The 12,683-nt window shown below is 53.8% G+C and overlaps 1 protein-coding gene across 1 annotated transcript; it reads left to right on the forward strand.

Moving 5' to 3' along the window:
- Positions 1-280: 280 nt before the first annotated feature.
- Positions 281-10,630, forward strand: LOC136570527 (serine/threonine-protein kinase pim-1-like). Its single transcript, XM_066570990.1, is given in 6 exon segments — positions 281-370; positions 8,043-8,504; positions 8,590-8,627; positions 8,629-8,954; positions 10,088-10,267; positions 10,524-10,630. Coding segments are annotated over 6 exon segments (1,203 nt in total).
- Positions 10,631-12,683: the final 2,053 nt, after the last annotated feature.

Consider the following 12,683-nt stretch of genomic DNA (forward strand, 5'->3'; position numbering starts at 1 on the left):
AACAGCTCCCCCAGCCTGCGCACCATGGAAAGGTGATGCTGCATGGATCTGGAGGCTGGGCAGGTGCAGGCACTTGCTGAGGTGCCCAGGAATCCTCAGGGTGATGGTTTAAGAGTCTCAGCCCCTGCTCTCCTATGCACAGCTGAGTTTCCATTGCCACCCAGCTGAGCCAGGGAAAAGTGGGAGCACAGATTCAGGAAAGCAGAGACCCAAGCAGGAAACTCCTGCCCTGAATGAGCTCATGACAAGTCCCCTCAGAAGGGGAGCCCTGCTCTGCAGCATGTCCTCGTCCTCGTCCTCGTCCTTGTCCTCGTCCTCGTCCTCCTCCTCCTCCTCCTCCTCCTCCTCCTGTGCCACAGAGAACCTGAGAGTGTCCGGCTGACACATCCCCCAGGCTCTGGGGTTTGCTGGCTTCAGGAGATCCCTCCAGGAGCACAGGGGACATTGCCCTGCACCCACACACTCACCATGCACAGGGCTGTGAAGATCTTTCCCCAAGTGAAGTCTCAGCTCAATGCCTTCCCAATCCTGATTGCCTTCAGCCTGTCTCTGCCTGGCTCCTGTCCCCTCAGTGCCTGCAGGCAGAGCCCTCAGCCCTGCTGGGCTGGGAGAGGAGCTGGCCCTGGGAAGAGCTGTTCCTTTAAAGCTCAGCAGCACAGACACAGCACAAGGAGTTAATGAGCCTCTTGGGGATTTGGTGTTGTTTATATCAGACTCAGTCCCTGAGAGAGTATTCAAAAAACTTCTCAAGAACTCAAAATTAAATTGAAACTCTGAAGTTTCTTGAAGTTTTAACAGGTCCCACTGAGGGACACGACTGAGAAAGTGTCCCCAGGTTCCAGTTAGAGCAGAACCCTAGAGGCAGTGATGACAGCTGGGGACAAACAAGGCCAAGGTGTCTCTGGTGCTGAGCAAAGCTGGATGTGTTTGAGGAATGCCAGGGGCCAAGGCCTGAGCCCCAGGGCCTGGCCAGGCAGATCCTGTCCCTCCCTCCTTGCTCAGGGCTCTTGCTGGGATGGGCACTGGCATGTGGGGATGTGCAATGCCAAGGGCAGGAGCATGGGGCGGCCCCTGCCAGGCTGCTGAGCAGGGACAAGGAGGCCATGAGGCCTCAGGCCTGCAAGGGTCACTTGTATCCTGCTCCTGCCTCAGGCCCAGGCCCAGCAGCCATGGCCAAAGTGCTGCCCAAGTTGGCTCCGGCAGGGCTGTCTTGCAGCTGCTGCCCATGCCTGTGCCCTGTGCAGCCCAGGCTGTCCTACGGTGTCCCTGCCGTGCGCCTCTGTCCCTGCAGGCTCTGGGAACTGTTCCCCCTGTATTTTTTGGACACACACCTTGGCATATTAGAATGTTGTCCACATGGATGGCTACAGAACACCAAAACATACATTCTCATCCCTTTTTTCTGAAAATATAGGATCAGAAGTCCCTATACTATCCTTTGGTGGTTTTCATTATTATGGAACTGACCTTTCTGAATAGAAGGGTGTCCTTCTTATTGTGTAATATCTAATACAAAGGTAAAAATAATTTGGAATCATTTTAGGCATTGGAAATCAGGACCATACCACTCCAGGAAGGGGCCAAGTTAGAATCCATGAGTTTTGCAATACAACTATTGTTCTGGAAGCTTGAAACATAACTGAAGAGGACAACTGGGAAGTGACTTTGTCCTGCAGCCTTATGTTTCTTCTTTTTTAACAAATTTGTGTGTAAAATTATAGCTAATCTGATGTCATTTGTATTTTTAGAGGAAAAAAGGGGTGATTAAGGGTAACTAAGGCCTATCCGTCAGACATTCTATAAATCTTTAGATTACTGAGCCCCAAAGGATAAGTTATCATGGTATACCTTGATAAAGGGTACCTTTATCAACACCATATGGACCACCCCACAGCTGGCCTTTGGACACTCAACTTTTCAGCTACCTCATACAGACATGTTCATACATACAGACAAAAGAGCAAAATGGTTTCTCATCTGACTCCACCAGATCCCACTGGCTCTGCAGAGCAGTCAGAAAATACTCATTGAGTCTAATGAGGAAACAGGGTACTATGGAACAGTGCAGGCTTGGCCTTTCAAGCACACTGATCAGCATTTGTCAGCATCTGTCAACATGACTGACCCCATTCATTGTATTCTTCCTCTATTTTCCTATGTCTATTTCTCTCCAAACCACCTTGATCCCCCCCTTTTCCTTCTTTGGTTCTTCCCCTAATATTCCATATTAAGTCTAGTGAAATTCAAAAATGCTGCTTCCTTGCACCCCAATATTAACCCTGTAACACTAGGCACTGATACCAGCCATTCTGCAAAGCCATCTGGAGAGCTACTCTGCTGACTCATGGTGATGTTTTCTTCCCAGACCATGAGGCTGAGGTGCTCCTGGAACATCTGGGAATGTTTTTAATTATTTATTTATAAATGTATTTTTAAATTTAATGTATTTTATTTATTTATTTAGCATCTTTTACCATGGTCCACATGTTCCATATGGTATACCATGTCCCCTGCTACAGAAGACTCCAGTATCACTGCTCCTACTTTCAAAATGAAGATAATACAGAATAAGCTTCTGTCCTTCAGTGGAACCAAACTACTGACAGAGGTCTGATGTGAATATCTCCTGGTCACCTTATGTTACAGTGATTGACAGGGGTGTTGGCCAACTAAATATCCCCAAGGCTGCAGCCATCTTTTGGCAATGTGGAACAGGTCTTGGACCACAGAAGCCATGTTGTAAAACTCATCCCCCAGCTGCCCCACCTGGCTGGCCCCTTCCTTTGCTGACAGCTCTGCCTCCTGCCTGCCTCTGCCTGCCCACACAAAGCCTTGGACTGACCCAGACCCCTTCTGGGGATGTGTTGCACTACAGCCCTGCCCTGGGAGGGAAATTCCTTTTTCCTTGTGTCCAGTCTGGACCTCCCCAGCTGCCATTTTTATTAATTCTTTCTTTTTCTGTATTTTTTCTATTATGTCAAAAGGATCCACCATCTCTGAAAGCACCCTTCAATCCCTCCCAGGGCTCTCCTCTGCTGTCTTCAATCTCCACCCCACTGAGCACAGAGCTCCTCTGTCCCTGTACAGTGCTCATGTGCTTGAGGCCATGGCTGCCTGGACAAGGAGGACGGTTCTTTTCTACAGGAAGGAAACCACAGAGCCCCAGGGTTTTGAAGGCAGATCAGAGGCAGTCACCCAAGGCCAAGGCAAGCCAGACTTCTGTCTGTCCTTGCAGCTTTTGTCTGAAAGCAACCCTTGGATAATTGTGGAGTTTTGGAGGTGGAATTCCATTTCAGCCATGAGTGCCTGGACCAGAATGACAGTTCTTCTCCACAGGAAGGAAAGGGCAGAGCCCCAGTGTTTCAAAGGCTGATTAGAGGCAGCTCCAAGGAGGCCAAGGCCAGCCAGACCTGTTTGTATGGCAGCTTTTGTCTGGGAGCTATCCTTGGATATAAGGAATTTTGGAGGCAGATTCCCAATTTTGGTTATGGACACCTGCATGGAAAGATGTTCTTTTCTATGGAAAGAAAAGCAGACCCACCCTTCCCCCCCATTGTTTTGAGGACAGATGAGAGGTGGCCCCCAAGATGCCAAGGCCATCCAGAGCTTACTGTTCTGGCAGGTTTCATATGGGATAATCTGTGGATTTAATCAGATATGGAGGTAGAATCCCAGTTTCAGCCATGAACCCCCGGAAGGAAAAGGAGAGTTCTTTCGCACAGGAAGGAAAGCACAGAACTCCAGGGCTAGATGAGAAGCAACCCGCAACATGCCAAGGTCAGCTGGACCAGTTAAGCCAAGCCAACCAGAACTTTCCCATGTTCTTGGATCCCTGGGGCCCAGCAGCATCACAATGGCCTCTTGGTGTCATGAGACCCCGTAGTATCACAAGAGATCTTTGTTTCCATAAGACCCAGCAATACTACAATGGTCTCCTTGGCTCTGCAGCGGCACAATGGCCCCTTGCTTCCATGAAGTCTTGCAGTGTCAGAATGGTTCCCTTGGTTCCATGGAAATGCACAATGGCACAATGGCCCCTTGGTTCTATTGGGCTCCCCAGGATCACAATGGACCCTTGGTTCCACAAGGCCTGCCTGTGTCACACTGGCCCCTTGCTTCCATGAGGACCTATAGTGTCACAATGGCCCTTGGTGCCATGGGGACTCAGGGTGCCAGAATGTTCTCATTGCTTTCACAAGTCCCTGCAGTGTCACAAAGAGCTCCTTGGTTCCACAAGGCCCTGCAGAGCCCCTTGATTCAACGAGGCCTCAAAGTGCCATAATGGTCTCCAGGATTCCATGAGGCCCCGCAGTGTCTCAAAGGCACCTTGGGTCCATGAAGCCTGGAAGTACGGAATTGCCTCTTGATTCCATTGGGCTGCTCACTGTTACATGAGTTCCTGGTTCCACCAAGCCCTGTAGTGTCACAATGGTCTCCTTGGTTCCCCAGAGTCAGAATGTCCTCATGGTTGCATGGAGCTCCACTATGATCCCCTTGATTCCATGAGGCCCTGCCGTGCTACAATGAGCCCTTGGTTAAACGAGGCCCTGCAGTGTCACAATGGCCCCTTGGTTCCAGTGGGTCCTGAAGTGTCCTAATGATCTCCATGGTTCCATGAGGCCCCAGAATGTCATGATGGACTTTTAGTTCCATCAGGTTCCATACTGCAAACAACAGTCTCCTTGTCTCCACAGTGTCACAATGGACCCTCTAGTTCTATGAGGTGCCTGGCCTCCCACAGCCTCTCAGAGACCTTCTCCCCCTCAAGGTACCGAACAGCCCTTCATGGCTCCTCACCGCCCCTCACAGCCCCTCTCAGCCTCTCATGGCCCCTCACAGCCCAAGTCCTGGGGCTCCTCCCAGAGAAGAAAGGGTCAGGCCCTGCTTATTGTCCTTTTATTTCGGTCCTTTCACAGCCACGGGTAAAGAAAGGCTGAAACGGAGCCTTTCCCCAGCCTTTCCCCGTTTCCCTCGGGGTTAACTGCGGGCTGAAGCTCTGTGCTGGCGCTGGCCCGAGCGCCACCATCCCTGCAGCCGCCAGGCCTTTGCTGTCCCCCCGTGTCCGTTCCCTGTCCCCGAGTCCCGCCCGGCTCTGGCAGCAGCAGCAGCCGCAGCGCAGGGGGCGCCGGCCCGGCCCAGCCAGGGCTCCCGGCCAGGAGCAGCAGCAGCGCCGGCCCCTTCCCACCTGCTCCTGCCTCGGCTCCCAAGGGCTTTTTCAGCTCCGTTCTGGACTAGAGCAGCAATCACCCACACACAGCCCTGACTCCTCAGGGCCCGCCTGTGCTGCCCTGAGCCAGCCCTCAGACAAAGAAAGGATCGGGTGACAGCGCTGTTTTCAGTACTGTTTTACTCACCCTGAGCTGACAGCAGGAGGCTGCTGCTGCCTTTGCCTTGGGAATTGGAGATCCTGGCTGCTCTTGTCCCTCTTCCACTTGCCACTTGAAATTCATCTGTAGAACTGCAATTGCCTTTTTGATCAGTGCTACCCAGCGTGCTTTCGTGACAGTGAATTTAGGAATCCTTAAAATCAGAGGGTTTCGGGAAAGCTGCAAAAAGCAGGCCTCAGAGACAGCAGAACTGTGATTACAGCTAAGCAGTAGCCATAAGATTTGTCAGCAGAAAAGTTATATTAGAAGTAGAAAGTAAGGAAAAATAGAACAATGGTTTTTGTATTAACGCTTGGTAGAATAACTCCCTAAGCTACACAAAAGTATATCTAACGAGATATTAGGAAGTCCTAAGCTTGAGCTCTGTGCATTGTGTTTTAAGGCTTACAAGCAGGTATTGTACTCAAAATAAGCAAGCATTCTTTTAACCAAAGGTACCTGTGCTTATAGTGGTTGGATAGAACTACTGTCAATATGCTTTTGCTTTGTGGGATTGGTCAAAAAACCTTTAAAGTAATTTGTAACATTGCGTTCTTTGCTGCAGAGGATACGAGCTGCTGGCACCTTCCCATTGTCATAACCATGTGATAAGACTTATGCTGGAAAATAAACAGCTCGAGACACGTTCCTCAGCAGTCCTGTCCTGTTGGTGATTTGTACATAACCCCTGACCGGCAATAGGTGAACTCAGGCTTTTGGTCACAGGCATCATGATTAGCAGATCTTGAAATGCTCTCAAGTCCCTGAGCACAAAGTCAAGGAGAATTAAAGCAGCCACACAGGCCACATTTGCAGTGCTCAAACACAGCCCTGTTGCTGCTGCTGCTGCAATAGAATCAACTGAGAGAGGCCATCACAGAAATTGCCTCAGGAATGTCAAATCAAATGAAAAAATCCACCAGGAGAAAGAGAAACCAGAACTTCTTGACTCCCTCCACTGTTTCGTCTGAGCAGCAGCAGCAAATGGAGATGCCCAGAGGTATTTCCAGCTGCTGCTGATCCCAGCTGGAGCCCGGCCTGCTGCCCAGGCCCAACAGGAAGCTGAGCCCAGCCCGGGGAGCTCCCGCAGTGTCGCGAGCTCAGTGCACACGGGGCCAGGCCCAGAGCCCGGGCACGGCCGCCCATTGCGGGGCAGCAGCGCAGACAGAATGTCCTGCGGCCCAAACCTCCTGCTCCTGCTACACAGCGCCAGCGCTCTCCCTCTCCTCCTCCTCTCCCAGCACGGCACAAATTCCAGCTCAGAGGAGGCTTCCCCAGAGAGGGCTCAACCTCCTGCTTCAGCCTCAGGGTCCCTGCAGAGGAACAGGGCATCTTTCAGCCACTTCCACCATCTCAGGGTTCCCATTTCATGGGGAATCTGGGATGAAAATGGCCTTTTAGGAAGGACAAAAGCGGAGGGAATGGTTTGGAAATTATTAGGAAAACTGATCCTTTGTACAGCCAAAGCTCACTAAGTCATTCCCTGAATTTCTCCTTTTCACATTCTTTCAGTCATCTCCTGAGAGGTCCATCTTGTTCTGGTGCCTTTCATGAACTGATTGTGCTCTTGATTTATATCAATGCATGAGATGTAGAAGCATCTGAACTGAACACTGAAACAAACTCCCTCTGTCAACCCATTTTCATCTCCTACATCACTTTCAAGATGTCCATGGGGATGTTGGAATGATTATCACATAGCTCTCCATTTCTGGCTGCAGGCTCTGGAGATTCCTTCTCTGCATTCAGTCAGGCTTACATTGCCTAACAATTCCTGGGAGCCCATCATGTTTTCTTAGGGTAGAACAGTAACAATGAAAACCTCACCAATGGCACAACTGCCCAAACCACAAGGAAAAGAAAGAACAAGCTGTAAAGTTCTTCAAACATTTGTCCTGCTTTGCTGCAAGAGTCCTGCTGCACGCACGGTCTGGAAAGCCAAGAGAAGCTGCAGTTGGCGGCACATCTTGTGACAGAAGCTGCACCTTGTTCTCCAGGAAAGGTTCTTGGAAAGAGCAAACAGGACTGTGGACAAGATTCTGGAAGAACTGAAAGAGCTTTTAAGAAATGAAATGAAAACAGAAAGAAACAAACCAAGATGTTTTACTGTATTTATTTTTATGCTCCCCATTTCCATGTTGCACTACTTTTCCATCCCGTTCATTCCAAATGGATCTCACCTCGAAGATCCATGGCATGGCATGTTTAAGACACTGTAAAATACCATGAGCTGCTGCATCCAGTTTGCCTTCCCGTTTGTTTGTTTTGTTTTTTTAAAGCAATGCTGGAGAGTTAAATGCAGTGCTTGGGTCAGGTACAAATTCTGCATTCAGGGAATGCACTCCGATAGTGTTTGACCCTCAGCAGGGAAAATGCACAGCAGCGACCGAGGGGATTCCTGTGCCACTGTGCAGGAGTCCAGATTCTAGGTCTTGGCTGAACAGGGCAAAGTTCCCATGTTTGGACAGGCTCAGGGGCTGCCCCCGGGAGTGCAGGGCTCGGCAGGGGGGCGAGCAGACAACGGACAAACGGACACGGAGACAAACGGCCCCAGAGCTTCAGTTGCAGCGGCAGAAGCGAAAGAAGCGACGTTGTCAACTCCCTCTCGCTTCACCTCTCCTGCAGTCCCGAACGCTCTCCCGCTCTCCCTTTCCCGGTGTTCCCCTCCTCTCCCAGTCTCTCTCTCCCCATGCCCGGCTGGGCCATGCCCCCGGCCCGCCCCCGGCCCCGGGCGGGGCTGCCCCGTGCCCGGCCCCGGGCGTCCCGCCGCGGTCTCGCCTCCGGCTGGCTCTGGCCGTGCTGGCGGTGGTGCTGCTGGGCAGGCATCAGTGGCCGGGGCTGGGGCGGCATCACCTCCCTTTGGCTCCGCCTGGCCCGAGCCCGGCCCTGGCCCCGGCCCCGGCTCCTCCCGGTGCCCGCGGAGGACAGAGGCGGCGCGGCCGCTCCCACCGCCTCCGCTGCGGATTGCCCGGCCCGAGCTCCACCGCTCGGCAGCGCAGCCGCCGGCCCCGAGCCGCCGCTGTCCCGTTCCCGGGAGCGAACGCCTGGGCATGGCCGGCCCAGGGCATGAGCCAGAGCCTGGCACGGTGGAAGCCACCAGGACGCCTTGAGGGAGAGTGGGCGTGGGGCCAGCGCAGGGTGCAGAGCATCCCAGGCTGGCTGAGCGCTCCCCGAGCCCCGGCACGGCATCAGCCCCACTAACGGCATCGTGCTCCTCCCACAGCCTGACGGCACCAGTGCACCCCTGGAGATCGTTCTGCTGGCCAATGTCCACTGGCTTCCCTGGTGTGGTCCAGCTGCTGGAGTGGCTTGAGCTCCCCAACAACACCTTGATGGTGCTGGAGCGCTCGGAACGGTGTCAGGACCTGCAGCATTTCATTGGGGCACGGGGGTTCCTCCCCGAGGAGGTGGTGCGGGAGCTGTTCCGCCAGGTGCTGGAGGCCGTGCGGCGCTGCACCAGCTGCGGGGTCCTGCACAGGGACATCAAACCAGAGAACATCCTGCTTGACCTGCACACTGGGCAGGCCAAATTGACTGACTTTGGCTGTGGCACCTACCTGCAAGACACAGCCTACACTCACTTTGCAGGTGAGCCCACGCAGGGGTGTGCTCCTGGTCCCGGCATCTCATGGCCCAGCCCAAGCTGGGTGTGGCAGCAGGGATTCTCTCTTTTGCTGCCCTTCATGGCACTGACTCTTCAGCTAAATTGCTTTTGAGCAGGGTTGAGTGGGGAGCCAGCTTCCAGCCCTGCTGGCAGCTTTTGCCCACAACTCTGCCCAGGACTGAGGCTGGGGCTGGGGCAGCCAGCTGAACAAAAGCACCCGTGGGTGGGGGTAGCAGAGAAGAGGGGTAGAACCTGAGCCCCAGCCGGTTTGATGTGCAGGTGAGAAAGGGCTTGGACTGCTCCACTCACCTGGTTTGCTTTGGGTTCATAATGTTTTTGGGGCAATGAAGGCAGGGAGGATGAGGGCATTGTCATAAATGGTGTTCAATTTGTGTTGAATTGGGGCTGGGTTGGGAATTGTTGTTTTGGGGTGAGTTGATGGGTGTTTGTTGTGGGTCCTGGGGAGGGGAGGTCCAGGGTTTGGTGGGGGTGATAGTCGAAGGGGGGGGGGAGGTGATTGGACAGGGGACTTGACCAATCATTCGACGCCCTGAGAAAATGATTGGTCCAGAATGAATATCGATAAGGACCAATGAGAACACCGGAAAATGACCAATCAACGTGCGGATCCAAACCCCACCAATCCTGGACCCGAGAGGGGTTATAAAATGAGGGTTTGGGTGGGTTGGTGTTCTTCTCCTTCTGAGGGATGTACTATATGGGGGGAACCCAGCGTGTTTGGGACATGTTGTTATCTTTGGGTTGTTGCGTGGGCTTATCTCAAACTTCCTGTCCTCTGTAGTTATTTTTAATAAATGAGAGCCTATTTCTTTCTCAAAATCTGGCCTCGTTCGAATTCATAACAGCATGGTTTTTCACCAGCACTGAGTGGGTTTTTCCTTGTTATGGTTGGGCCTTGCCAAGGTTTCCACAGCCCTCTTCCAGCACAAGTGGCTTCTTTTCCAACCCTAAGTCTGTACACAAGTCCCAGGTGCTGGTCAGAGGGCAGTGGGTCACCCCGTGTGCCACTGGGGCAGCCCCCGCACGCCCAGGGGTGCTGAGGCCAGGCTTTGGGAGCAGCAGCATCCCCCTGATGAACTCCACCTGTATTCCATAGGAACACAGTCATACAGCCCCCCAGAATGGACCCACTTTGGCTGGTACTATGGCAAGCCAGCTCCCATCTGGTCCCTGGGCACGCTGCTGCACCAGATGGTCTGCGGGGAGCACCCTTTCAGGAGGGGCCAGAACATCAGCTGGGACCATCAGCTCTCGCTGCCACAAGGGCTCCCTCAGGGTGGATCCTCATCTCTGGGCACGCGGGGAATCCCAGTGCTGGGAGACAGCAGCGGGCTCGTGGGCATCCCGCTCTGGGAGCTGCTGAGGAGGTGGCACATGTCCTGCTCTCCTGCTCTCCTCCAAAACAGGGAATTGATGGGAAAGTTTAGGCCCAGCTCTGAGCACATCCAGCAAGGCCTGGGCACAGGAATAGTGGGGCAAAGCCAACAGGAGCCTTCTCCAACTGCCCGGCGGTTTCTGGTTTCTGTGCCCAGAGTGCCAAGATCTGATCAGGCAGTGTTTATCCATGCTGGACTTGGAAAGACCCTCATTGGAAGAGCTGCTCTGTCATCCTTGGATGCAGGATATTCATCTGCCCTAGAAGAAGGGAGAGAGCCACAGGCACACTTTGATGCAGGGCCCTGGTAAGTTACAGCCCCATACGTGCCTTAGCAATGAGTAGCAAAGGAACCCAGACTTTTTTGTCCTGCCCGTGTCACTGCCCAGGGCTTATCAGGTGGGAACACACAGCCCTTGTGCTGGAGCTGAGCTGCTCTGCCCAGCACTGGTGGCTGCCAAAACCATCTGAGCTGGTTTTGCTTGTCCTGGTTTCCTGACAGCTGGGGCCCTGGGCAGAACCCTGAGAGCCTGGTCTCAGCCCAGAGAAGGAGAAGGAGCCCCTGGAGAAGCTGTACCAGGTGGGGCTGCTGCTGCTGGAGACAGCGAGGACGACATCAAGGATGACAACCACTTCCTGGACCTGGCTACAGGCCAGCTGAAGATGCTGGACTTTGATTGTGGCTCCTTCTTCAAAGCCAGGCTCCACAGGGAATTTGCAGATGAGTCCATACGCAGGGGGATGCTCCCAGATTTGGGCATTGCACAGCCTGGCCAGGAACCAAAGGTTCCCCCTTTGCTGGGGTGGGTGCAGCTGATCCTTCAGTCGCTGCCCAGCTGCTTTTGGCAGGGCTGGGGCATGGGCTGGGGTGGGTACAAATGGGAGTGGGCTCCTGGCCCTGCCAACAGCCCCCAGCACCCACTGTGCCCCGGGCTGGGGCTGGGGCTGGGGCTGGGGCAGCCAGCCCGACACAAACAAAGCCCCATGGTGGGAGCAGAGGTGGGACTCCAGAAGCTGTGCAGGTGCTGCTTTGCTGTGCAGGCAAGGAAGGGCTTGGGCTGCTCCACTGCCCTTGTCTGCTTTGGGGTCACTGTTACTGTGGGGGGCAGTGCAGGGGGGAAGGGAGAAAGCCTGGGTTTCCCTCACTCGTGGGTGGGTTTTTCCCTGGCATGCAGGGGTTGGGCCTTCCTCAAGCCCCTGGCGGAGATAAGATTTTTTACCCTGTTTCTTGTTTCCCCTTTTGTCTGTAATCTATTTTCAATAATTTGTTTGTTTTCCTAGAGGAAGTGTTCCAGGTGGGCTCCAGTCTGGATTGGGAAGTGCTTGGGAGCAGCTGTGGCGTGGATGGGCCGTGCCCTTGGAGAAGGCTGAGGACATCGTTTGGGACCAGCTCTTCTTCCAGCAGGGGATGGCGTGAGGTGGGTCCCTGTGTGCTTGGCAGGGTGGGATCAGAGCTTTTGGGAGATGGCAGCAAGCACAGGAGCATCCTGCTCTGGGCAGCTGCTGAGGGCTGGATGTGCCCTGGCTGGCTGCAGGCTGGGCACATGTCCTGCCCTCCTGCTCTGTGCCAAAGGCCGCAGGGATGGGCAGCTCTGGGCGCCACTCTGAGCACGGCCAGCATGGCCTGGGCACTGTGGGCGGCTGGGACAAGGGCACAGGAGCCTTCAGCTGACGGGCGGTTTCTGCTTTCTCTCCTTGCAGCCGGGCTCTGCGGGTGCTGAAGCTGCTCTGGGCTCTGCCAGGGCTCTGCTGGAGCTCAGCACTGGGCCAGAATCAGCCAAAGAAGAAATGGTGTGACCTGCAGCACAGACTTGCTTGAGCATTTTGGCAGCACAGCCCATGTTTGCAGAGTGTACACCTCCAAGGGAAAACATGACACCCCCCAGAAAATAAACTTGTTCAGTAACTTCTGAAATGAAATCAATCTGGGATGACCCCAAATGACATTTTTCATCTTGCTCAAGTTGTAGCTCAGCTCATCTCTGAACAGTTCTCTCCTCCACCTGCCTTTTACTTCCCAACTGCTCCCTCTTTTCCCCCAGTGAGTTCCCAGCCCATTGCAGTCTCCATCACACTGTTGCCTTCCTTGGTGCCCCTCACCATGAGGAAGGCAGAGCCCCAGGTTTAGGGACTCATCCTGTCACTGCCTGAGGAGCAGCAATGTCTCAGAGGTCCAGTGGGATTTTAGTGTCATTCAGAGCTGCTCTCCAGCCTTCAGCTCTCCTCACTGCTGAGCTCCCTCTCCTTTTCCTCGTCCTTGCAGCAGGATGAGCTCTGTGAATCCCCTTGAGCCTCCCCACTCTTCCCAGCCCAGGCA

The sequence above is a fragment of the Molothrus aeneus genome, unplaced genomic scaffold, assembly GCF_037042795.1.
Source record: "Molothrus aeneus isolate 106 unplaced genomic scaffold, BPBGC_Maene_1.0 scaffold_34, whole genome shotgun sequence".
In the NCBI taxonomy this organism is placed as follows: Eukaryota; Metazoa; Chordata; class Aves; order Passeriformes; family Icteridae; genus Molothrus; species Molothrus aeneus.